This window comes from Siniperca chuatsi, linkage group LG23 (genome assembly GCF_020085105.1).
Source record: "Siniperca chuatsi isolate FFG_IHB_CAS linkage group LG23, ASM2008510v1, whole genome shotgun sequence".
NCBI lineage: Eukaryota > Metazoa > Chordata > Actinopteri > Centrarchiformes > Sinipercidae > Siniperca > Siniperca chuatsi.
In genome coordinates this window covers 3,116,173-3,143,510 of record NC_058064.1, presented here as the reverse complement: position 1 = coordinate 3,143,510, position 27,338 = coordinate 3,116,173, and the positions used below count along the sequence as shown (strand labels likewise).

The following is a 27,338-nucleotide window of genomic DNA, read 5'->3' as shown; positions in this document are numbered from 1 at the left end:
GTGTCAAATGTGTACAGTACTTGAAAAAATAAATGTACTTAGTTGCGTCCCATCACTGCATACAACATAGCAACCATAAAATAAAACCTGGCAACAGCTTAATACACCATAGCAATAATTTTGCCAAAACACTTAAATTGTTTATGAGAAAGATTTTGGGTTTAGAACTTGTTGCGCTGTCCCCAAATGGCCAAATAAATCGATTAATGCAACTCAAAAACAACAACAAAAAAACTTCAGCTGTCACAGTCTTGTCCTTGCAGACAACTGTTACATGAATAGTCGCCGTAAGCATTGCCTGTCGACGTGACACAATTTAATGTACTAAAATATAAAATAATTTGTGGGTTAAATAACACTGCGATAATATTTAACTAGAGAATACAAATACGTCAATCCGTGTCACATATATAACTTAATTTAACTTAATAATGATGTTTTCAATAAGGCATCATTTGTGGAACCAACATGAGAGGGTCCTTCCACGGTTCACACGGAAACGATCGCCAATGACCGATGTTTGTTTTGCTACAATTAGCAGGTAAATTATTTCATTTTACAACAACATTTACACGAAAATGAGAATTGCTAAGCAGGGATTTATGGTGTATATTATTATAGGTTTACACCATGACGATTCTATACACACTAACTTCCAGTTTAACGCTGTTAAAACATTTGTTTACATTGGTTTCAGTGCGTCCATTCAAGTGGCCTAGCTAAAGGCGTTAGCTATGCTTATGCTAACTCTGTTTTTGTTATGAATTTGTATACACATTTAAAACGTTACAGCATCTTTATAACACCCTTAAAACGGACTGTCTTTTTCAAGGCTAATTCCTCTGCTATATCACTAACATTAAAGAGACCTAACGTCGCCATGCTAACCAAGGCGATGCAGCTGGGCTAGGTGGCTAACGAACGGTGTATGCAACGAAGCTGCTGCGTGGGTGTGTGTGTCAGACTAGCTAATGTTAGCGGTAGAATCATGGTATAGAGAATTAAGTTGTTTACTGTGTTATCCACTTTTACTTTAAACATGCAACTAATATCTGACGTAATTTACCTATTGAGATAAATGTAATTTCGATGTTTATTCCGATTCTGTCAAATAATAATAAAGTTATATAGAACTTATCAAAACGAGAGATTGCAAAGTGTTTGACAAGGAACAAAAGTAAAAGACGAAATAAACTATGCACAAATACAAAGTGAGAATAGTAAACCATAGAAAGTTACATCAGGTCATTCATACAAATAGCCCCAGTTTGTGTCTCTTATAACCATTATATTCGAGTCACAAGCATCCTTTTTTTCTGAAAAAATTAAATACCTGGCGATCTTTGAAAAACAAAAAATCAGGAGCTCGTTTAACATCACCTATTGCTATTCTGAATGTATTTCAGGAATAGAAAAAAATACAAGTATATTAAAAAATATTCCGATTGCTGCACGGAAAATTTTGCAGCCCATTTCTTAAGTTGCTACTGTATTTCCTCATCCAGAAGTTTTTTTTTTGGGAAACATCAGTATACACCAATAAAACTGATAATGTAATTTTAAATTCTCATTGTACAAATTCAACAAGGAGATTTTCTGACCAACAGCTTTGTTTGGATTAGGAAAAAGGTGAAAATTGGGAAGAGGGTTCTATTTTATTATATTGTGCAACAGACAGAATATTAATTCACACAGATGCCTTAACTTGTTGTCTTTCCTCAGTATGCCTGCTGAACGCAAGCGCTCAGTAAACATGGATGAGAAAGACGTTTGCCCCCCTAGCAACAAGGAAAAAGAGAAGGATGGTGAGAGAAGACCAGCATCTGCTCGAGACAAAGCAAAAGACGAGGCCAAAATGAGTGGTAAAAAAGACAGTGGCAAGGAGGAGAAGAGAAAGCGCCTAGAGGAGGAAAAGAAGAAGAAAGAGGAAAAGGAGCGAAGAAAGAAAGAGGAGGAAAAACAGAAAGCGGAGGAGGAACAGAAGAAGAAAGAGGAGGAAGAGAAGAGACAGCAGGAGGAGGAGGAGAGGAAGCTTCAAGAGGAGGAGGCCAAAAGACAACGTGAGGAGGAGGCAGCTCTCCTGAAGTAAGTGATGGTGAACTTTGCTTGTCATATATTTGTAAAGCCTAATTTTATTTTATTGTCGGCCCTTAGTGCGCGATTGATGCAATTTGCATAAAAAATAACACTCCTTCAAAAAGTCATAACTCAGACATGATACACATACTGTCAGATTCTGATTTGAAATCAGCTTAGAAATCATAGAAAAAAGACCATCAACATGGTTCTTAAAATCCTGGAACATTTGAAATTGCATAAAATGTTTTATTTGTCATAAAACATTCCTAGAACATTTATAGTACACCTCACATACAAATTGCTGACATTTCTGAGTAATTGAAAGTAACCATATGTGGCATGCCTGGCTATGACATGTAGTGACTCTGACAAAAACCTGTAAATGAGTGTAAACTGAGCAAAAAAAGCCTAAGGTTCAAAGTTAATGGTACTTAATTGAATGCTTTGTGCAAAGCAAAGTCTTAGCTTGACCCTTAGGTGTGTTACAACTTTTACAGATGAAAATCTTCTTTTGCATCATTTACTTTTGCAGACCTGCAATATGTAGTAGAATATCTTTTATATGAAAATGAATCATTGTTTAATATTTGACAGTATGTTGATATCAGGACGTATGCAGTGTAAGAAAAAGGCCCTAAAAGGAAGTGATGCATATACTGTTGAAATGTGTAATTTTCATGTTTCCTGCATCCCGACAGCCTGTGTACCAATTACATGACCCTCAAGAAAGCCAAACCCAAAGCAGACACCCTCTCTTTTACTGTTGTCTTGCTTTCATCATGCATCTTTCTCCATTTTACCTCATCTCTGCAGGGAGAAGGAGGAGGGGCATCAGCTGCACCAGGAGGCCTGGGAGCGGCATCACTGCAGGAAGGAACTCCGCAGCAAGAACCAGAACGCCCAAGAGGGTCGGCCCGAAGAGGCTTTCTTCAGCCGACTGGACTCCAGCCTTAAAAAGAACACTGCCTTTGTCAAGAAGTTACGTACACTTACTGAACAGCAGCGAGACTCACTCTCCAATGACTTTGGCTCACTGAACCTCAGCAAGTACATCGGCGAGGCCGTGAGCTCTGTCGTGGAAGCCAAGCTGAAGATCTCTGATGTAGGCTGCGCTGTCCATCTGTGCTCCCTCTTCCACCAGCGGTACACAGAGTTTGCTCCGTTACTGTTACAGGCGTGGAAGAAGCACTTTGAAGCGAGGAAGGAGGAAAAGGCGCCTAATGTGAGCAAGCTGCGCACAGACCTGCGCTTTATTGCCGAGCTTACCATAGTTGGCCTCTTCACAGACAAAGAGGGCCTTTCTCTCATTTACGAGCAGCTGAAGAACATTATTGGGACCGACCGGGAGACCCACACTCATGTGTCGGTGGTAATCAGCTTCTGTAAGCACTGTGGGGATGACATTGCCGGTCTGATGCCCCGCAAGGTGAAACTGGCTACTGACAAGTTCGGCTTGGCCTTCCCTCCGAGCGAGATAATCAGCACAGAGAAACAGCAGCCCTTCCAGAACCTTCTACGGGAGTACTTCACATCGCTCACCAAACACCTGAAGAAGGACCACCGGGAGCTACAGAACACTGAGAGGCAGAACAGGTGAGTGCCCGACCACAGTTAATGTTTTCAGCAGCTTTTTTTTCTTCCACAGGTAATAGTGCTCCTTGGTCACTTTTTGTTGTTCACTATGATATGACCTCTTAACATTTTCTCCTCTTCAGGCGTATCCTGCATTCCAAAGGGGAGCTGAGTGAGGACAGGCACAAGCAATATGAAGAGTTTGCCACTTCCTACCAGAAGCTGCTGGCCAACACTCAGTCCCTGGCTGATCTGCTCGATGAAAACATGCCAGAGCTGCCTCAGGACAAGACTGTGCAGGAGGGTGTGGGACCTTTCTTTTCCAGAATTATAGTTAAATTAGAAATGCGCTTTTAAGGACCAAAGATATTTGTTTTGTGACTCCTGTGAGGTGAACATGTGTGTGTCATATTCTTTTTGTATATAATGTTGTCTTCTCTGCTCTCTCAGAGCACGGTCCTGGCATTGACATTTTCACCCCTGGTAAGCCTGGAGAGTATGACCTGGAGGGAGGGATCTGGGAAGATGAAGATGCTCGTAACTTCTATGAGAACTTGGTGGACCTGAAGGCCTTCGTCCCTGCCATCCTCTTCAAGGACAACGAGAAGAGCAGCCAGGGCAAAGACAAGGATGATGCCAAAGGTATATTCAATAAATCCACTAACAGATGAAGAAAGAGATTCTGTTTGAGTTTTGTTCTGACTGTTGCTGTCTGGTTCAGATGGCAGAGAGGGGAAGGATGCGGCCAGCACCACAGAGGAACTGGAGCTGGACCTGGAGGCTCTGGACATCACAGATGAACCTCTTGAACTGGAGGGAGCAGACGAGGCAGAAAATGAAGAACTGGCCAAAAAACTGCTGGATGAGCAAGGTAAACATGAGCCCCACAGAAAAGCACCTCTGTACTTCACTGTGATGGTAATTTTACATGTCGGTCTCATGTCTGTAACAGACCAAGAATGCTGATCAAGATCAAGTAAAATTTCCATAAAACCTCCAACACGACTGAAGTCTAAATTAAATGCCGTCACATCAACGTAAAGATTACAACAGCACAAGGTTAGATAAGCACAGAAAGAGATTAGATGCACCTCATGTTCGCCTTATTATTAATACTGTGCACAAAGAAAATAAAATCAGCTCAATAAACCACAAAACACTAAATGCGCCAATTTTAAGTTTTTTGGGAGATTCTCCTCATGTCAGATCTAAAAATAATTTTTCCCCCTCACGGTGCAGGGTAAAATAATAATAATCGGCCCTGCATCTTTAATTCAACATCCAGCATGAATTAAGCAAGGAATTACATCCCAATTGAATGTCTTCTATGCATGTGCACTGTTGGAGATTATAAAATTATTTTATTTTGTTTTAAGAAAGCTTTGAAAAATTGTGAACCGATCCTTTAATGACAGAAAGATGGAGCCAGCAATGTTTTAAATAGGCCATGCAGATGGTCCCATACAACAGAGCTGTAGACTTGAGACTTGAGTCAGACTCGAGTTGCAAAAACGACTTGGACTCGTCTGCTGTGAGACTCGTCTTACTTTAGATTTGAAGGCAAATGGCTTGACTTGACGTTGTGACCCCTAAATATTGAAAGATACTTTACTGAATGTAGTTGTGTCTTTTGGAGCTTGGCCAAACTGTCATGAATAATTAATAACATCACCAGGATGCGTGCAACGTCTTCACAACCTAATGCACACCTTCACTTGCAGCTGGTAGTGCCAGAATAAAATGCAGAAACTCTAAATTCAGATGACAGAAAAAATTTGCCTTTCGATATAATATTTATTAGCGTTGTTGTGTTGGATTTTTATAAACCTTTATTTTTGTATGTGTAGAACAAGAGGATGAAGAGGCCAACACAGGGTCCCACTTGAAGCTAATTGTGGACGCCTTCATCCAGCAGCTCCCCAACTGTGTCAACAGAGACCTCATAGACAAGGTGATGAGAAACAATCAAGAATGACTGTGTTTAACCTCGTGTCTATATTGTTTGTAGGAAACAATGTCTTGCTTAGTGTTGAGATGACTTGATATAAACAACATGATATTGTGGAAGTATTTTAGACAAGTTTCCACCTGACCTCTGCTAGATGATTAGCTCGTACATTTAGTTCAGTGTTACAAATGAGTAATGACAGGATGCTGACAAGTTAAGAATTTTGTATCTTTACATTTGTGAGTACTGTGTTGACCCTTGCAGGCTGCCATGGACTTCTGCATGAACATGAACACCAAATCTAACCGGAGGAAGCTTGTCCGAGCCCTCTTCACTGTCCCCAGGCAGAGGTAAAGCTGTGCAAACTATATCAATATGCTTTCCATGGGTATGGATATAACCTTGGTCTTTTGATGCTGGTGAACGTAGTGGAGCACTGAGTAGCTAAAGAGACCAAAAACAGAACTAAAAGAGAGTGAATATTGGACTTACATTCACCAAGTGTCCAGAAACACAATTACAAATGATTGATAATGTTGTTCTGTGTCTGCTGGATGTGTTAACAGGCAACTGTTTGCTAACACATTCTGCAAAACAACTTTATAAGGTGATAATATGTCAATGTTGTGTTCACAGCTTGTTCTGCTTCCTCCAAGTGAGAAAAAAATGACTGCAGCATTTATTTTTTCACTTTAAGGATAAAGGCTTATCTATGCAGGAGCCGTTTCAGCTACGTTTTTCAGTCGTCCGGCTCTCGCATGTCTGACGGAACAGCTGCTTACACAGGCTGTGGTCGCATCTGCGTATTGTTACGCTTCAAGTCTTTTGTCTTCCATTTTACACGTGTAACTTCAGTGATTGAGTGTTGGGTTCTGAGCCCTGCCAAAACACGGGTACCCTAAACATAACGCTGTGCCTGAATGCAGCCTGTGTAGACACAGGCAGAGGACTGAAGCTGCTGCTGCTCTGCTAACCTGCTGCTATAATTACACCGCCTGTGTAGACGAGGTGTAAGGCTGGTAATATTCTACATTTTTATTCTTGTCGACAAATTCCACGAAAAACCAAAACCAACAATATGTTATGTCTGTGTTAATACTTTCTGACTTCCTGTCTGTGGCTCTCAGCGCCAAGCCCATTGGTTCCTACTGAAGATGTAAATCTTTAAAAACACCTCACAAATATATAGTTTCATTTTTGTATATTTTTTAAAGGCTCAAAATTTTCCTAAAGCAGCTGCTCACTGTAGTTTTTATCAAACAAACAGGAGTAAATGGTGCATTTGTTGGGGACAATTTTCAGTCGCGGATGAATCCACATGTGGTGCTGTAGTGAGTGTTTGGGGCAGCAGGACGGTGTGTGTGGGGCTGAGTCAGAATAAAGTACAGTGTGTGTGTTCATGGTGATGAAGGAACATGTCACCCAGTGCAACAGTGCGGCTCACTGATGTGTTTTTAATAGTTTCTGGACAACAATGAAGCTCTAAGGCTCAGAGGAAGAAGATATATCAGGCTGTGATACTCACACAATACTTGTTAGTAGATATATTCATTGTTGGTTTTAGTCTTTTCATGGGATTTGTTGATAATAAGAAAAATATAGACTATTGCCAGCCTTATTCTATACCTTCAAACACCACCAGGGGGGGCCGTCATCATACTTTATGGTTTGAAGATCAGCGGAGCACTGACTCTTTCTCCTCTTGCAGGTTAGATCTTCTGCCCTTCTACTCTCGCCTGGTGGCAACTCTTCATCCCTGCATGTCAGATGTGGCTGAGGACCTCTGCTCCATGCTGAAGGGAGACTTCAGGTTTCATGTAGGTCCTCTATGGTCCTCTACTGTTGAATAATATACTGAGTTTTATTGTGACTCGATAAAATCAATTTGGGTTGGAAACAAATTTATTAAACAAACTCTAAAGACACTGACATTTAAAATCAAATACATCAGGCGGATGTAGTCGCATGGACATGCACACTAACAGTTGTGACTGTGTTGGTTCTCGTTCTTTATTTTATTTAGTTTGTTTGTTTTTTATCAAATGTTTTTGTTTTGCTTTTTAATGTTGGTGTTCACAAAATCTGCAGAAGAAAACTAACAGGACTCTATGTTTTTTCTATAACAATATTATGAATTACAAAGTAAAATTTTTCTTCTTATTATAATCATTTTGTTGTACTGCTGTTTACGTTTTAGATTCGGAAGAAGGACCAGATCAACATCGAGACAAAAAATAAAACAGTCAGATTCATCGGGGAACTGGCCAAGTTCAAGATGTTCTCAAAGACGGACACGCTTCATTGTCTTAAGGTGGGTGCTATCTAAGACCTGAGGTGTTGTTATCTCTGAGCTGATCAATGTGAATGTTTTAACAGGATCAAAGCGTGTGTTTGGTTCCCTGATAGGTTTGCATAACACACACAAACTGAATCCCAGAGCTTTATCTTTTACTACAGTTTGGAAGAGAAGCATTTAGCTTATGTTGTCTCACAATTTGAATAGGAGTACAAACTTTCCATAGTAACGGTAGTATTACAATTTTTTTAAAGAAATGCTATGTAAACCTAACCCTACTTAAAATCAAGGTACCTTTCCTTGTTAGAGACCTGAACCTTTATGATAGTTAATGTTGTATTTGCATATTTACTACAAAGAGAACTGACTTTACTGCCTTATCTTTCAGTGATGTTTGATTCTAGCATTTTTTTTTTAGAAGATTATCTGTAAATTTAAAACATGCAGAAAAGGTGGAAGCCCCAAACACCTCCGCCATCTTTTTGTTATTAATGCTTAAAGGACTTGTACCAGCATTTTTTTCCAAGCCAAGGGGAGTGTCTGAATAAAATATTAACAATGCTGGGGAGGGTCTTGCTTTAAACAACATAAACACAAGGTTCAGCCCCCCTCCCATCCCAGTCCCTAACTGAAGGTGACTCAAATGAGTGTATCAACAATTTCCACATCTGGATGGTGGCTGGATGGTAAGAGGACAATGTTTTGGGAGGTTTTAGTAAGAAAATCAACCTGAAGCTATAAAGGGTGGGGGAGCATAAATAAAAATATTAAATGTTTGTGCATGTGCGTGTGGCCCAACAGATGCTGCTGTCTGATTTCACCCATCACCATATAGAGATGGCCTGCACACTGCTGGAGACCTGCGGCCACTTCCTCTTCAGATCCCCTGAGTCTCACCTGCGTACCAGCGTCTTGCTGGTTAGTACACATCATCATCGCAAAATGTTGGAACACAATGGCGGGTTTCATCGGATCATTGAGTCTGTTTGAGTAGCAATTTTTTTATAATCCACTTGATTGCTGAATGAGGTTTGAGGTCATTTAGAAACAGTGTCTCCATTGCATAGTTTGTCCACCAGAGAGCACTGACAGGTATCCGTATCGAGATTGTTTACGTTATATGTTTATGTTAAAAAGAAAAGTACTATTGGTCGTTATATCGTTATCAGATTTTTTAAACTCCCAAATATCGATATCAGTATCAGCCGTTAAAATCCAGTGTTGGTTGGTTTATACTTAATAGTGACAATGAAAGGACATATTAACATTTTTGTCTTAATGTAAACAGCTAATATTTTGTCAAATCCTGTCTGGTTTCAGGAGCAAATGATGCGTAAAAAGCAGGCACAGCATCTGGACGCCCGCTACGTGACGATGGTGGAGAACGCCTACTACTACTGCAACCCCCCACCCGTGGAGAAGACGGTGAAGAAGAAGAGGCCGCCGCTGCAGGAGTATATCCGCAAGCTGCTCTACAAGGACCTGTCCAAGGTCACCACTGAGAAGGTGCTGAGGCAGATGCGCAAGCTGCCCTGGCAGGATCCCGAGGTCAAGAGCTACCTGATCTGCTGCATGGTCAACATCTGGAACGTCAAGTACAACAGCATCCACTGTGTGGCCAACCTGCTGGCCGGCCTGGTGGCCTACCAGGAGGACGTGGGCATCCATGTGGTGGACGGAGTGCTGGAGGACATCCGGCTGGGCATGGAGGTAAGGAGAGGAAAAACTGTATGGCTGAAAATATGTACTGATACTCTGATGTAGTAATACTTGTGTAACATTTACTGACAATATATAAAAGGATTGAATTGGACAGGTTTATTTCTGTACAGTTGATGTGGTGAAGTCAAGAATTGTGAGGTTAGGTACAGTGAGAGGACAAGAAGATACACAAAACCAGGTGCTAATCTTTATTGACATTTTTGACAGTTGGCTGAAGAGGAAATCCATGTTGTTACTGTCATTACTGTGTGAAGAACACTGCTACATGTTGCCGGACGCGTGGCTCCATCCTGAGCTGAAGTCATGTGGTTTTTGCACAACACTTCAAACCATTTCACGTGGTTGAATCTACAACTCAGGCTCTGACAACAGAGAGGAAACATGTAAAAATGTGATGACCAGTGCACGTTTGAAACCATGCTTACTGTTTGTCTCAAATCTACCCCCCAACTGATCCCAGATACACTTTGACAGCTATAGTTACTAGTCACTTTATAGGATATGATGCATCGGGACAGATTACACTACCCAACAGTATATTACGTAGTTAAAATTTGCTCCACCAACTACAACATTAAAATGCTTCTTACATGTTTATGCATCAGTAATAATAATTCACTAATAATAATATAAATCTGATAGTGGTCATTCTGCTTCAAAACAAGTACTTTTACTTTTAATACTTTAAGTGCTTTTGTACCTTTTTACTTAAGTAAGATTTTTAATGCAGGACTTACAAATTACTTAATCATAGGATCTGAATACATCTCTGTCCACTCGCAGGTCAACCAACCCAAGTTCAACCAGCGGCGGATCAGCAGCGCCAAGTTCCTGGGTGAGCTCTACAACTACCGCATGGTGGAGTCGGCCGTCATTTTCCGCACCCTCTTCTCCTTCATCTCTTTCGGGATCAATCCGGACGGCAGCCCCAGCTCGTTGGACCCTCCAGAGCACCTGTTCCGCATTCGCCTGGTCTGCACCTTGCTCGATACCTGCGGCCAGTACTTTGACCGGGGCTCCAGTAAGAGGAAGCTGGACTGTTTCCTCATCTACTTCCAGGCATGTCTGCTCCTAATGCACCTCTAGTCGCAGGTGAAAGAAAAGCCAAGTACCCGATAATTATTGGATGCTGCTATTTGTTTTAATATTTCCAGAAGCACAGCAGGATGAAGGTTACAGTTTCTGATACCGTCCATGACCAGATTTGACCCGATTGCGCCTTGAACAAAATATTTCCAGGTCTCTCTCACAGAAGAGATGATGTATCTCACGAGACTTTCTGGTCAAATAAATGTTAAATAAATAAAATGATGTTGTGTGTGTCTGCAGCGGTACATCTGGTGGAAAAAGAGCATTGATGTTTGGACCAAGGACCACCCGTTCCCCATCGACATCGATTACATGATCAGCGACACCCTGGAGCTGCTCAGGCCCAAGATGAGGCTCAGCTGCTCCCTGGAGGAGGCCACCAAACAGGTCACCGACCTGGAGAGGGAGGTGCTCGTCAAACTAGGTAGGAGCATATCTAAAGATGAATGCAAGAGGCAGTTGTCTATATCCGGCATATCATTACTGCAAGCGCACAGGATGTGAGTGATTGTGTGGCATCCAGTCTTGCTGGTTGAGCTGCTCTCTGTCGTCCCTGCTGAGCAGCATTCCCCGGTGTGTAGGAGGACGATCGTGCTGCATCACTCCTCGCTCTGCTTTATCTGTCAGACAAGTTTAGCTCATCGAAACACACATACTTAACACGTACAGTCATTCGAAGGGCCCAGTCATTAAAACATTTTAGGAATGAATGATAATTATGAATTAAAATCAGTGATGTCCATTGCAGAGTGTCTCTGTGCATCGAGTTTCTTTTAGTTGGCTCACCAAAATAGATTTGTCCCCATCAAAAATGGTATTTACATTTTTGTACTTTTCTTTTCCGTTCAATATTTAAAGTGACATGCACCAAAACGATCAGTCGAATGACAGAAATGTTATCCTCAACTATTCTGATAATCACATAAGTCTTTTATGCAAAGATGCCAAACATTCTCTGGTTCCAGCTTCTCAAATGTGAGGATTTGCTGATTTTCTTTCTTTTATATCAGTGTAAACTGAACATCTTTGGGTGTTGGACTGTTGGTCCAACAAAACAAGCAATTTGCAGATGTCACCTTGGGCTCTGAAAACTTGTGATGGGAATGTTTCACTGTTTTCTTACATTTGACAGACCAAACGAATAATGAAGAAATCAGATTAATTGATCATGAAAATAATCATTTTTATTTGTAGCCCTAGTTTCCCCTGTTATTCAGTTTATTTTCTGTACAAGCTTACGTAATGTTTCAAGTTGTTCTTCAAAAATGACAAAAGCATGAAGTGTAGCTGTAACAGAAATTAAAGTACTCAAGCTAAAAAATGTGAGCTTTGCTGTTGATAGGGCCGCTACAATGTGCATAATTCATTTTCAAAATAGAGAGACCCGACCCGAAGGGGACCCAAGGATAATAAGACCCGATCCAAAATGCAATTGATCCAAACAGACCCAAAATAGAGAGAGAGAACACATGATCTGAGTGACTCAGACTGCTGAAGTCTCATATTAGTCTCAGCTGAACACAGAACAAGGAGTGTGGATTTTGTCCTCCATCACTCACATTGGAATCTGATTAGGACTGGATCTTTTCACGGCCTGTATGGGCGGGAGGAATAATTACAGCGAAAAATAACTCTTTCGGTGTACGTAAGGGCATGTGAGTTTTGTATTAAAATAGACTTGAAAAAATGGTGTCTAACTGCTTTGATATGTTACATCCTGTAATTAATACTTAGATCTGAGCTCTAGGTGTAATGTGAATTTTCAGGAATGCAAAAAACAAAGAGAGAGAAGAAAAGGACCAGGGTGAGGGTGAGAGGAGGAAGAAGGAAACGTTTGTGTAGCAGGTGCATCTCACTCTGCAGCCTGCACAGCCCGGCCTGATAGCAGCACAGGAACACTGGCTTTGTTTAACAGTTTCAAGGTGTTGACTTGGAATGTGCAGAGAAAGTTTTAACATGGTTCCCAACCTAGGGGTCTGGCCCCTCCAAAGGGTCACCCGATAAATCTAAGGGGTGATGATCAATGAAAAAAAACAAAATTTTCATTTTTTAGACGTTTCTATAATCTTTGATTTTTTTGTGAAATATTAGAGAGTTGCACCTCTTTGTGCCTCAAAGAGTTATTTAAATAAAACCATCTGAGAAGTTTAGATTGAAATGTCTCTTTGGTGCAACAGCTAACAACTCAGACGCTTCTGAAACGTGACAAGGAACCCCAAAATGAGTGAGCAAGCCAAAAATGTTGGGAACCCCTGGTTTAATCAACACATTGAATTGTGTAAGCTTATAATGTTTATTCAAACATCTTAATCAGCAAGGTAATCAGTAACAATAGCTGTCAAATAAATGTAGTGGAGTAAAAGCATAAAATGGAAAAACAGTACAAAAGCACTGTAAAACTGTATTTAAGTACATTACTTGAGTAAATGTACTTAATTACTTTCCACCACTGGTGTTTTTGTGTGCGTGTGTCTGAACTTTTATGCTTGTGGTTATGTGTGTGTGAGAAAAGTGATTGATGAGGCTGATGGAGGCCCCTTAAGCTAAACAGCGGTGCCATTGTTTTACCTTTCATACTTTAACCAGGATCAGGCATTCCTCAGTTCCCGAGTCACACGCAACCTGATCTTCAGCTTCAGGCCGCCTGCCTGACTTCATTTCTTCGCTGTCACCACAAATGCAAAATTAGGCTCCGTATTTGGTTGCCCTTTGCATCCAGGTTGGCCTGTAACACAGAAGAACACACTAATGAAACAATTATTCCCTCTGGAGTATTTGCTCTATTTATAATTGAAGCTTTTGTTTGAGTAAAGCGTCTCTCCCGGGACGGGCTTGGCTTCGAGTTATTTAAGATATAATCTGTCATAACCACCTGTGTGTAATCTGATTACTGTTTCTAAATATTTTTTTCTGCAGAATATTATATGTCCTAGAGATTCATTTTTCCTGGTTTTGTCAAAGGAGTTTCAGCTTCCTCGCCTCGTCTTGTGTGTTCACATGTCGTGCTGTGTGTTTTCATAAAGGTCTTGCCATGGAGAAGGACGGACGCTCCAGTGCCATGAGTGAAGGGGAGGTTCTCGATGAGGAAGACGATGACGGCGATGACGACGAAGAGGGCGGCGCTGAGACTGAGGAGCAGTCAGGAAACGAGAGCGAAATGAACGAACAGGAAGAGGATGTGAGTCATTTGGTTGATGAAGACCTAACTCAACTAAACTTCATCCTGTTTGTCCACTCACTCGTCACTGTTGTGTCGGTGAAGTGATGTGATTACTTTACGCTCAGAATAACTTGACAACTGAAAGTTTATATTAATATTTTTGTCCATTCTTGATGTTCTTGTTAGGGTGGAGAAGCCTCTGAAACTGTATTTAGAGCATCAGAGATGTTTTTAGGGAGACAAACCAGTAAATAAACAGCTTTACCAGAAGTTAGCGTCAGTTCCCTCAACTCCAGTTCCCTCTGTAGGCTCTACAGTCCTACACGCCTATCCAGCCAAGATCTCACCCAAACTCTGAGTGTTTTTCCTCCTTTTTTGGGCCTTTTTAGCACAAATGTCTTTGCATATATACAGTAAAAGCAGTTGGTTGCTGTCCATGTTTGTTTTGGTACAAGAACATGGAACAGTTGCTGTTCTCGTAGCATTTGTGGGGTCGTTCAGTATGTTGTCTGGTTTATGCTTCTTCCTGACTGTCAAAGACTAAAAAAATGTGTGCAAGTTGGTGGAAACAATCATTATGTGTGGTTTGTCCACTCTTTGTAGGTTTCAACTAGTCTCCAGGGTTTGTCCAAAGCTTAATCTGTTTGGTTCAGTTCAATCAAACTCTGGTGTGCTCCGTGTGACACCAGAGAAGATTAACACATCAGGTTCAGATCTGTATTCATGCAGCATTGTGTCAAATCTGAAATCTCTGTCTGTGATCAGGCAGGAATCTTCCTTATTTCAGAGGTGGATAACTTCAACTTGCTTAGATTAAAAGTTTGAATGAAAGGAAAGAGTTGATTCAATCGATGATCCAACACATTTGTTTCAAATTCTACTTGCTGTTTTTACGATATTCTATAATGTCAAACCCAGAATCATATATTCATCAATCCTATTTGCTGAATTCCCCGTCAGTTAACAAGCTGTGACTCCGTTTTTGTTTTCCACAGGAAGGGTCAGAGAACGAAGAGGAGGAGAGAGAGGAAGAGGAAGAAGAGAACACCGACTACCTGACTGACTCCAATAAAGAGAATGAGACCGATGAGGAGAACAATGTAAGATTGGACATGTCCATATGAAGAGCTGTAGATGTTCAGTGATAAACCTAACATAGATAAAATGCACTGTAATCACAATCACGATTACAGGATGAGTGATGGTGAATGTTGACACTTACATTTAGAGACCAGTGTTTTGAGCACGCTATCATTAAACGGTCTCCTACACTTGATTGTGGCAGCAAGTGAGAGTATTTTAAATTTAGCTTTAAAAAAACACTGATTTCATGAGAAGAAAGAGGTGTTAATTTAAAGATTTGTATGTTTGGTCATGTTGATTTGCTGCCTGTGTGTAGGAGGTTACCATCCGTGGCGGTGGACTGAAGCACGTGGCCTGCGCTGAGGACGAGGACTTCATCCAGGCACTGGATAAGATGATGCTGGAGAACCTGCAGGTATGACATCCTGCGACTCACCTTTCGCCTAAAATGTGAATGTAGTGAACAGTTTGCAGATCGTGTATGGTAATGTGTTAAAGGATAGGTTCACAGTTTTAAAGTCAGGTGTCCAAATTTACATTGGAACAGGTTTTGCTTGCTGTAATCATTCCTCCTGTTCATACTGGACATTTAAGAGATCCCTTTCTAATACGCGTCCAATGTAAGTGATGTGGGACAAAATCTGCAGTCCCCATTCTGTGCAAAAATACATTAATACGTTAGTCTGAAGTTAATATGAAGCTTCAGCCGAGTTCAAATCAAGTGGATATCTTGAAAAGTTACTGTTTTTTTAGTACAAAATGACCTCTTTGTGTTTCCCTCTTGAGCTGCAGTGGATAGTTTCAAGTGGATAGTTTTATTATTTTGTCCACCCCATTTATATCAGTTACGGTAGGCTAAATAATGGAAACACCTCTGTGTATAACACAATACAATTCAACAGCACCACAAACTACATCCTCCAAAATTAAGTTTAATTTAAACAGTTTGAACAAAAACTGAACATTATAACCTTCATGAAGGAAGTAATTATTCCTTCCTGTTGTATTAGACTGCGTTAGTTTTAGCTAGGTGTAATAAACCTAATAAACTGCCAACTGAGTGTATGAAGATTTGTTTGAAGTGCGAAGTTAGCATGACAACCTAGAGTCACAATAGCTACCTTTGTGGGAAATATGCCACGTTTAAAAATACCAGAAGAGTCTTGACCTGACTCGTGTGTTTTGTCACTGCAGCAGCGTAGCGGCGAGACGGTGAAGGTGCACCAGCTGGACGTGGCCATTCCTCTGCAGCTGAAGAGTCAGCTGAAGAAGGGAGGCTCCGGACAGCCGTGCATCGGGGAGGGAGATTCGGACATCTCTGACACCATGCAGTTCGTCATGCTAACACGCAAGGGCAACAAGCAGCAGGTAAAGTGCACTGAGGACGGTAGCTGTAGTCAATATTAACACACACATACACACATAGGCCAACTATTATGTATCCTGCTTTGGGACTGGCTGAAAGGTCACTGCCCATGTTAAATATTGTGTTATGGCAGCAGACATAATTTTCTGTTTGAAATTAAAATGTGTAAATAATCAGTGGTGGAAGAAGTACTCAGATATTTTACTTGGGTACCCTTTAGTTTTACCGTCTAGGGACCCAGAGGGTGTTGTTGAGGGACCCAGAGGGTGTTGTTGGGTCGCAAAAGTCCACTGCTATACGCAGGAACAGGACTGTAGTATAGTTTTATAAAAAGTGTATAGAATAGTGAATACCTGAGAGCAAACAGACATGTGATACACTTTCACTGTCTCCTACAGAAACTTCCCGCTGAATGAAATTCCCTCACACACTCGCCTCAGTCTAACTGAGCCCAGGAATAATATTGACCCTGGATTTGTAGCTGTGTGTGTGTGTGTTTAGGCAAGCTGCAGCGGTGGAATATGTGGTTTGAGGGCAGAGACTGGTTCTTGTACTGTAGGGTGTGTCCAGTTTTTCTGCCAGTTGCCCGGAGGTTTAATGGAGCGTTCAGTCCGCCCGGCTTCACTCCGTTTAAAGGATGGCTGCCAGATACACGCAAGCAAAAAAAATCATATGAACGTTGGAGAGAAACACAGAATATCTTTGTAGGTGTGTGTGGATGGGAAATGACATTGACATTTCTCTCTCTGTAAACACCCCCCCCACACACACATACACACACTGCTCTGTCGCACAGGACTAGCATTGACCTACTGTATGAACAGTACATTTGTCAATACATGATATGCTCTGGTCTTATCGGCGGAGAGTTAGATGAGAAGATCAATACCGCTCTCAGGTCACGGTAAATATGAAGCTACAGCCAGCACCCGGTTAGCTTAGCATGAAGACTGGGAACAGCCAGCAGCCGGTTAGCTTAGCTTAGCACAGTGACTGGAAACAGGGACAAACAGCTAGCCTGGCTCTGTCCAAAGATAACAAAATCCACCTACCAGCACATCTAAAGCTCACTAATACACTTGTTCGTGACACGAAAGTGAATAAGTGAGTTTGCCAAAGTGATGAACTATTCCTACCAACACCTCTAAAGCACTAATTAACACGTAAAACCAGAAATTAAAGTCTTTACACTTCAGTTTTTGTATGGGTTAAACAAACCAGATTTAACCAGCTTTAGATGTGCTGTTATGTTACCTTTGGACAGAAACAGGCTAGCTGTTTGTCCCTGTTTCCAGTCTCCGTGCTAAGCTAAGCTAACCGGCTGCTGGCTGTAGCTTCATACTTAAGCTAAAAACACCTACCAGCTCCTCCAAAGCCCACTTATTAACGCATTGAATTTGACATCATCAACAGTCAGTTGGGAGGACATTTGGATTTCGTGCAGTAAAACAAAATCAGGGACTTTATCTTTTAACTTTTAACCAGAAATATCAGCAAATGTCAGCTTTCCAAAACCCAAATCAGTTGAACCAAACATTGACATATCTTGTGTTTTTGGTTATTAGTCCCTGATCTTGTGTATTTCATGCCAACATGTGTGTTTTTGATCAACAGTATAAGATCCTGAACGTGCCCTTGTCATCCCACCTGGCGGCGAACCACTTCAACCAGCAGCAGGCCGAACAGGAAGAGCGCATGAGGATGAAGAAACTCACCCTGGACATCAATGAGAGACAGGAACAGGAGGACTACCAGGGTACGGCACGATGAACACCTGTTCTGTTATGATATCACATATAAACACATAATAAAACACAAATACCAACACATTTTGACCAGTCACCATGATTATTGTCACAATAAGTGACCAGCTGCTCTGTCAGTCCTTCACTCTGTATGTTAGATTATAAAACTGCTCAGGTATTTACTCGAATGTAGGCAGAAGATGAGCACAAGCAGCACATGTCAAACTGCACACTGCGACACATTCCTCCTTCCAGAGTAGACAGGAAGTTAAAAAACAAAACAGAGCATTTCCTTGTTGATGCAAGGTCAATAGTGAAGGTGCCCCACCTTGCCTCACCTGAGATAAAAGCAGGGCTTAACACATCTGCTAAACAATTTCCCTGGGGAAAACCCTGCTACTGTTTTAAATATCTTTTTACATTTCACGTATCGCTCAGCTTAGTGTACTGCACGCTACAGTGTCAGCAAATGGAATCCAAAAGGAAAGTTGGTGAATCACAACAAAAAAACATAAACTGTGACCTTCATTACAACATCAGGGTGTGTTGTTCCACATTGTTTTACTTCTTTGAAGTTCTGCCTCGACTGCAGTTCATGCTGATAAGAAAAAGCAGGTTTCTTTCCGTGTCGTAGCTGTCACTGCTTCTTACAGGGCGTGTGTTCATTTTGGCACCTGATCTTGATTTATTTTTTTGACTTTTGGCGAAAATGCATAATAGTTCAGTCAAATTAAAGTTGTTTGATTTTTGTTAGTTTTGGTCTCATTTTTGTCACGCATTTTAAATTTTTAGTTTTAAAACGCATTTTGAGGCTGCAGCTGTCGCCGTCTTTGTTGTGTACAGTTACCATGGTAACTTCGTCTATCGCGAGATTGGTGGAAAAGCCGCTGTTTTCTTGTCTCATGCGACTCTTCTCTGCAGTAATACAACAGACCGACTCTCGTCGTTCCTGCTCACCTTGCATTAGCATTAGGATTAGCACAGCTACCATTCAGAAGCTGATTCACTCACTTGTTCAGTAAAATACTGTTCATCGTCTGGCTTTAGCTTGAGAGGAGAAGCTAAAACGTAGTGATATTCCTTTAGCGAACATCTAGAGGAAGATTTAGATGGTTGACTGCTGACATTAATCCCACACTCATTCCTACTGATAGCAGCACGAAATATAGCCGACTGAAAGTAACATTACCACATCCACAGTTCTTGATAATGTTACATTAGCTTACCTTTTATAAACGGCATGCTGGTCTGCATGTTTTCGTAGTTTGTTCGCTGTTTTGTTGTAGCTTATTTTCTAATTGTCAGTGGCATTATTGGTGAATTTAGTCCATGAATCTGTTTCTTATTTCCTTCCACTAGCTAACAGTACTGACAGATAACTACTGACATGCAAGATGCTTCTTATTAACGGCAGGTTTTTGGCAGCTAAGGAAACTGTTTTACTAATCAGGAGCTACAGTGTGTGTGATTCAACAGATGCTGAATAAGACTTTGCATTAAAACAGTCAGTCCATTCCTCTTTCTTTTGCATTAAGGTAGGGCTGCAATTAACAATTATTTTCATTATGGATTAATCTGTCGATCATTTTCTTGATTAGACTAATCGATTAGTTGTTTGGTTCAGAAAATGGTGAAAAATGTTGATCACTGTTTCCCAAAGCCCAAGGTGATGTCCTCAAATGTCTCGTTTTATCCACAACCCAAAAATATTCACTTTACTGCCAAAGAGGACTAAAGAAACCAGAGAATATTCACGTTTGAGAAGCTGAAATCAGGGAATTTGGCCATTTTTTCTTAAAAGATGACTCAAAATGATTAATCAGTTAGCAAAATAGTTGCCGATTAATTTAATAGTTGACAACTTATCGATAATTCGACTAATCCTTGTAGCTCTAAATTAATGTTTAGTTTTCATTTGTTGATGAAAAATGAAATATATTTCGTCATAGTTCTTGTTTTTAAAGCCTATTTTTTCTTTAGTTCTAGTCTTGTTTTCGTCGTGAAAGAAAGTTGCTAAAAAGTATTTTTCATCATAGTTTTCGTTGACAAAATTAACACTGTTATATGTGTGTGTGTGTGTGTGTGTGTGTTACAGAGATGATGCAGTCCCTCGCTCAGCGTCCGGCTCCGGCCAACACCAACCGGGAGCGTCGGCCTCGCTACCAGCACCCGAAAGGCGCCCCCAACGCCGACCTCATCTTCAAGACTGGAGGAAGGTGAGACGTGAGCCGCGATCTCTGAAGCGCCGACGCTCAAACAAACCGCAGAATGTGTTGGATGGTGGTGAGGATTAGGGCTCGTTACCTTTAATATGTACTGACGCCACCTCATTGGTATCTCTTCAAACAGCGTGAAAAGGGCAAGAAATGAAAGGCATGAGAAGCGAGACAGAGAGGAGAGACAAGACAGGAAAGACAAGCAGGAGAGAAGCCAAAGACATGTCACGGAGTAGGCTAGAAGATCTGTGTGTATCCAAGCCCCATCGAGGACTTTAATTAAACATTATCAGCAGAGGTGAAGCTTCAGCAAGTTAGTTAAAATAAGCAGAGAAAAGGTTTTGTTGAGGAGTTCCTGTTTATATTTGCACTTTTAACTGATTCTGATTTTCTGAGGTGCTAAGAGTTCAAGTCAGATACATTTTTCTGTAAAAGCTCTGGGAATATTTGGAAATAAAGATAACTTGAAGTTTATACTTTGTTAACATCAACAGCACCTTGTGTGTCTTTCTTGCTTCTGGATTTTAGAGGATATGATTTATGCACAAGTTGCATGTAAGCTTGTCTAATTGCCAGAGGTGGAAGTAACGAATTACAGGTACTCACGTTACTGGCATTTTAGTAACTTTTTTGTGTATTTGTACTTTTTTGAGTATTTTTCAAAGTCAGTAATTTTACTTTTACTTAAGTAAAAGTCTTTAAATGAAGTAAAGTAGTTCGCTACAGTTGTACATCCATCCATTTCTGAGTAAATTATTTATTTTTGCTCTAAAATGATCAATGGGGGAAAAAAAACTGACTTGGACCAGACACCAATCAAATGCATCGCATCAAAAACCGGCCAACCAGATCAAAATGTCACGCATCGCGCCAAAACAGTGGTGCTGGTTGATTTTCAAGGAGTCCGATCTGAATGAGTGCTCCAGTTACACATAAAATAAGTTGTATACGACATACTAAATATCTCAGGAACGCTGCATGTTAAATGCTTCCTTTTTTTGCCCAGAAGCTAACCGTCGTGCCTTCCCAACGAGGGCTCCGGTACGATCGTATCCCTTTCAGAAGCTTTGTAATCCAGCCTAGAACTGCAGGGTCTTTTTGGAGACAGTGAATATCTTCTGTGATTATTTATCAATTTTTCTGTGTTGAAAACCGTGATTATTGTTGTTAGCTGTCTACTGGCAGCCACAATGCCTTGGGTTGAGTCTGTCGACCAATCAGAGGCTGTGTTTTTGAGTGGCCATGTGTGTGGAAGCTCTGATCTCCCTTTAATTATAATTGGGAGCTGAGGGCTACAGATTACACAATAAGCATGGGATCCATGTGTAAGGTAACCTTGGCGAAATGTGTTTATTATAAAAATCAACCGGAGGAAAGTAACTAAGTAACTTTTACTTTGGGTACTTTTAAGTGAGCTACTTTTTACTTTTACTTAAGTAATTTTTTACACAAATACTTTTACTTGAGTAGAATTTCAGTCAATTTCAGTTATTGACAGAAACTAAACCACAAATGCACATAGATTCATTTTGCAGCCCAAGGTAGCGACGCCATATTGTGTCAGTCAGTGGCCAATTGTATTTAAAGACACAAAACATGCATTTTGCTGTGGTACTATCCTCATTCCAAAAAGTTTATAAAATCTTTATTTGTAAAAGTAAAGGCAGAACAGAGACGTTAGTTTAGGGATGAAGCAGAGGTTGTGATTTGTCACAGAACAGCATGTTCACTGTACCACATTAACAGTAATAAAACCTAACAATCTGATAGTATTGTGTGTGTGTGTGTATCCAAAGTCTGATATATCTTCTTCCTCTGCGCCATAGAGAACAATTGTTGTCCAGAAACTATTAAAACACATCAGTGAGCCGCTCTGTTGCACTGGGTGACATGTTCCTTCATCACCATGAACACACACACTGTAGGTTATTCTGACTCAGTCCCACACACACCGTCCTGCTGCCCCAAACACTCACTACAGCACCACATGTGGATTCATCCGCCGCTGAAAATAGTCCCCAACAAATGCACTGTTTCCTCCTGTTTGTTTGATTAAAAACTACAGCGAGCAGCTGTTTCAGGAAATTACTGAGCCTTTTTAAACATGAAACTACATATCTGTGAGGTGTTTTTTAAAGATTTACATCTTCAGTAGGAACCAGTGGGCTCGGAGCTGAGAGCCGCAGACAGGAAGTCAGAACACAATGTTGGTTCTTGTTTTCTCATGGGATTCGTTTATAATAAGAACAGAACAGAATGACATCAAACTTAAACTACTGTTAATTCAATAAGCAAAATTAGCTGCTGTATAGTTCAGCTAAAGGTGTTTGGTATCGATACCTAAACAATACCTGATACTCAGTGTAAACACATTTTTTCTACAAAAAAATGAAACCAAACACTTTTTTACAGTTAAGACAATAAGCCAAAAATGTTCAAATACATTAGTGTTTCATGTTTTCCAAACACAGATATTTGGTTTTAATCAGCCAACATCTGATCATATAATTTTATTCCAGTTTTCAGTACTTGACTGTATGCGATGTGATGATATATACCGTGAGACAATATAAATTATATATTATTATATAAATTATATAACGGCTTATAATGTGGTAGCTCTCCCTTTAACACCTCTGCAAGTGTTAGACCATTGTAGGCAATGCTGCAACTCAATGAGCAGTTATATGGCAATATTGGATTTTTATATGATTTTTGCGTTAACGTAATAAATTACCAGATTGTGTTAAATTTCTTGAAAGACACAAAAAAAATCATTATTTTTGCTTTGGTCATTGTTGGTATTGTGTCAGGTTAATCCATGTTTTTCCACAAAAGTGACACATTTTTGAGGGGGGGAGGTTTTTAAAATTGGTATTTTTTTAAATATAGTAAAAGTGGACAGAGAAGAAAGGTGGGAAAAGGGATTTGTCAGGTATTTAATTAACTGCATTAGACAAAATCAGAAATACTTTAACACACATTCATGTCTGATTATTTTATCCATAAACAGTTTTTCAATAGATTTTTCTCAGTTTTTTATTCTTGGTCCTATGGATGTAATAAACGCACAGAACATGCAAGTAATAACATTAAAGTTGGAATTCTTGAAGCGGCTGTAATCAGTATTTTTATAATAATGTATCAAATTAACATGTGTAATGTAAGAGCCATCGCTCGTAATGACAAACCCACAGAGAGTTATCACCCAACTCTTCGGCCTTCCGGAGCTTTATAGTGAGTTTCTGCTCATTGTTTATCTGTTCGGCTGCAACTTTACTGTTTTGGTTCCTTCTCGCTGCTCTCATGGCGCCGTTTTTAGAGAAAAAGCTGTAAAAATCACACTGTACACGGCCTGCTCAGCAGTAAACAGCAGACAGATGCAGTCAGAGAGCAGCTGCTGAACATAGTGGAGCGTTTAGCAGCTAAAGAGCCAGATGTTTCCCTCAGGAGCTGGTGGAGACCAAACCCAGAGCTAAAAGGAAATAAGAAACTGTTTGCTAACAAGTTCAACTTAAAGGTGTTGTTATGTCAGTGTTATGTTCACAACTTGTATCTGTGGCATAAGTGGCCAAACACATCAGTTATTGCAGGTTCAAGATTTCAGTCCTGGTTGAGTTGACAACATCTGTAGTTACCGTGGTAACGGGAAATACAACAGAAGAGCAGCTGGTGTATCTGATTACAGTGCAGCCAAACAAACTCACGTTGTCTTTATAAAGAAGCGAGTAGTTTTTCACACAACAGCAGGACACAGTGAAGTTGCTGTGGTTGTTTGCTCTTTTTCCATTACTCGCTGCAATATTTAAATTGATCCACTGACAAAATGCCCGAAATTTCCACGCCTTGTTTTGTAGATGCTTTTTTGATTGAGTAGTCGCGGTCAGCGCTAACCTCTGTTACAAACACATTGTATTTCCTGTGACTGCTTCACAATAAAAACCACCCTGTGTTTGCTTTTAATGTGAAGCAGCAGTAATAAATGTTGTGTTAGCATTAGCAGTAACTTAATCCAGCTCTGTAACGGCTGCAGGAGAGTGAACAGTATACAGTACAAACAGGAACGCTGGATTACATGCAATTTTCAATCCAGCACAGGAATGGCAGACTCCGCCACCACCAAAACTAACTAACTGAAAACTAATATCTAGAGATGTAGTTAATCAATGTAAATACATTGAATGGCTAATGCTACGAAAAATGACGACAGTAAATAGTATCAAAAACTCCAGCTTTATCCGTGATAACACAGACTGGTTTTAGGATGGAAATGTGTTGCTGTTGCTCAGCAGCTCTGCAGTAAATATCTGCTCTCTCCTCCAGGAGACGCTGATTGGAGTCTGGGCCCAGGCTGAACGAGCGAGCGAGCAAGAGAGCGAATGATCGACCGAGTGAGAAAGAGAGAGAAAGACAAGATCGGAGGGGAAACCGGTCGAAACAGGGGATGAGTCCTCCAGACGCCCACCGATGCCGGGACAGAGCAAACCCCTGACCTGAACACACACTCTTACCCTACCGAGGGGCCCGAGGAGGAGAGGCAAAACCAGGAGCTGGGGTCAGAGGTCAGGGGTCAGACAGATGGCTCTCTTTCTTTTGGACCAGAGAACGAACTACAAAGATGCAACACCTGACCGGCCGACTGATGGCCAGACGGACAGACGGGAAGGCGGGATGAACGGATCACCTCCTGCTGAGGAAAAACGGACTCATATTTAGGAGTTAAAAACCTGCGAGTGGACAAAATTTACATGAGACTAGCAAGGGATATGGATATTTTTATGTTTTTGGGACTCTTAAAATAAAAACGGGAACACGTCTGTTCGGTCTAACTTTCTGCGAAACTGCACACTCGTCAAGGCAGCGCTGAGGTGGAGAGGAAGGGCAGAATTGCGAGGTTTTAACACTTGTTCATAAACTGTTCGCCCACTGATGCAGAGGAAGACGTGATGTTTTGTACACACAGATGAATTATGTGGTTGAAAAGATCGAAAAGTGGCTGATGGTATGCCACTGTTGTTCTGGAGGCATGTCGCTGCCACTTCTCACCGGCATACAACAATTTGGTAACACTTTATTTTTCGGATCTGTAATTTCGCAAGAATTTCCTAAGAATTTGGAACTAGAAAATAGACGATGTTCTGAGGCAGTTATTTGAGTTTAGATGTTGATTAGAGCTGAAACAATCAGTCGATTGGCAACTATTTTGATAAGCAATTAATCATTTTTAAGTCATGTTTTTCGAGAAAAATGCCAAACATTCCATACTTGTAGCTTCTCCAATGTGATCATCTGCTGCTTTTCTCTGTATTGTATTATTGTAAGATGAATATCTTTGGGCCATCTGTAAAATTGTGACTTTTTTTTTGACGAAATGATTAATTGAGAAAACAATCAACAGATTAATTGATAATGAAAATAATCATTAGTTGCAGCCCTAGTGTTGAGTTGATAAGCAGTTGTTGATTTCTGGAGGAAGTTCCTTCAAAGAACTGCAGGAATTAATGAACTGAAAGTGTATTAAACACTGTCTGCATTTCCCTTATAATTATTACCAAATGACATGATCTTTCCTACCTATAAATACTTAGTTACTAATCAGCTCCTCTCTATATAATTATAGGAAACTATGAGATCTGTTAAATAAAGTGTTACCAACTATTCTTACTGATATATGCCACTGCTATGGTAATGAAATGCCCAGTGCACAGAATATCTGCTGTTCTACTGACATATAATACTTCTTTTAAAAAATTCGATTTTGACAATGCACATTGGAATGTAGCTAGCATTAATAGTCAAACTTTGTCGAGTAGTAGCTATGGCTATCAGGCAAGTAGTTCGCATAAATTACAGAAGCCTACCATGAGCGTTCTTCCAGTGTAATGTTTTAATAGTTTGAGATTTTGGGATATACACTTATTTGCTATCTGGCGGAGAGTTTGATGAGAAGATTGATACCACTCTCATATTTGTACGGTGAATATAAAGCTACAGCCAGCAGCCGGTTAGCTTAGCTTAGCACAAAGACTGTAAACAGTGGGCAACAGCTAGCCTGGCTCTGTTTGAAGATAACAAAATCCACCTACCAGCTCCCCTAAACTAATTAACACGTTATATCTTGTTTGTTTAACACTAACAAAAAACAAAGTGTAAAAATGGCTAGTTGTGGTTGACAGAGGGTTTAATGTGCCGGACTATTTATTGGCCAGGAGCAGATACCAGGCAAGCAGTGGTGACCACTGGAAGTTACTGCTCCCAGCAAAGAAGTAGTCCGGCCCCTCCTGAAACCACAAATTGTCATTTAAACAAGCGAGATATAACATGTTAATCAGAGAGCTTTAGAGGTGCTGGTAGGTGGATTTTGTTACCTTTGGACAGAGCCAGGCTAGCTGTTTCCCCCTGTTTCCAGTCTTTGTGCTGAGCTAAGCTAACCAGCTGCCGGCTGTAGCTTCATATTTACCTTACGGGCATGAGAGTGATATCAATCTTCTCATCCAAGCAGTGGAACATGAGTAACACAAGTCTGAATCAACATTTACCACAAGAACAAGAGTCTCTTACCATCAGACACTTTTTAGGCGTCATTCAAGCTCCTGGAAGATCTGGAGACCTGACGGCATCAAGTGACCTGATCACTGATGGACGCCTGAGTGTACATATTCTCCATTTTTTCCAACTTCTATCCCGCTAGATGTTTTTTTGTTGTTGTTGTTGTTTTTCAGAATCAGGAGCATCTAAGAGTTAGTTGTGACAATATTCAGCTTGCTTTGATTTGGATTTGTGAAGTGTAACGTGGTAAAAGCTTTTTTTGTTTGTGTTTTGGACAAATGGACAGCCGTGTGCTTGAGAGTATTCCTTAGTGATGACAGTAACTATATTATTTTAGATTAATTTTATCTGTTGAGCCTGTAGATGGATAAATATACTCTGTATTCTGCTGCATGGGCCTTTTTTTGCACCAACTCTTTGTCATTCGCAAAAGGAAAAAAAAAAAGACAGCTTACAGCTTTGTGTCTCGGCTCATGACAGACAAGAATTATTACAATAAATGTCTGAAGATTA

At 40.6% G+C, this 27,338-nt stretch overlaps 1 protein-coding gene across 5 annotated transcripts; it reads left to right on the top strand.

Annotated features, from left to right (window-relative positions):
• Window positions 1-430: 430 nt before the first annotated feature.
• upf2 (UPF2 regulator of nonsense mediated mRNA decay) lies at window positions 431-27,338 on the top strand. Of its 5 annotated transcripts, none has more exons than XR_006376779.1 (21): window positions 431-541; window positions 1,723-2,085; window positions 2,893-3,672; window positions 3,795-3,955; window positions 4,102-4,293; window positions 4,373-4,522; window positions 5,499-5,602; window positions 5,864-5,949; window positions 7,308-7,416; window positions 7,797-7,910; window positions 8,697-8,813; window positions 9,216-9,605; window positions 10,401-10,676; window positions 10,947-11,130; window positions 13,730-13,884; window positions 14,862-14,966; window positions 15,266-15,364; window positions 16,144-16,317; window positions 17,930-18,071; window positions 20,156-20,343; window positions 24,603-27,338. XR_006376779.1 is itself a non-coding variant. In XM_044185571.1 (21 exons), exons 1-21 carry the CDS (start codon window positions 432-434, stop codon window positions 24,607-24,609), a joined length of 3,939 nt encoding a protein of 1,312 aa, XP_044041506.1. In that variant the 5' UTR covers window position 431; the 3' UTR covers window positions 24,610-27,338. The 5 variants fall into 5 exon arrangements, 4 of the variants coding, with proteins under 4 accessions (XP_044041506.1, XP_044041505.1, XP_044041504.1 ...); XM_044185571.1 differs by having other exon boundaries at window positions 20,156-20,276; XM_044185570.1 differs by having other exon boundaries at window positions 20,156-20,276; window positions 24,600-27,338.

Coding starts and splice junctions, on each gene's coding strand:
- upf2 (XM_044185569.1), top strand. CDS start 432: ATGATGTTTTCAATAAGGCATCATTTGTGGAACCAACATGAGAGGGTC. Junction 4,294..4,372: donor AGACAAGGATGATGCCAAAG/GTATATTCAATA, acceptor TGTCTGGTTCAG/ATGGCAGAGAGGGGAAGGAT. Junction 18,072..20,155: donor GGAACAGGAGGACTACCAGG/GTACGGCACGAT, acceptor TGTGTGTTACAG/AGATGATGCAGTCCCTCGCT.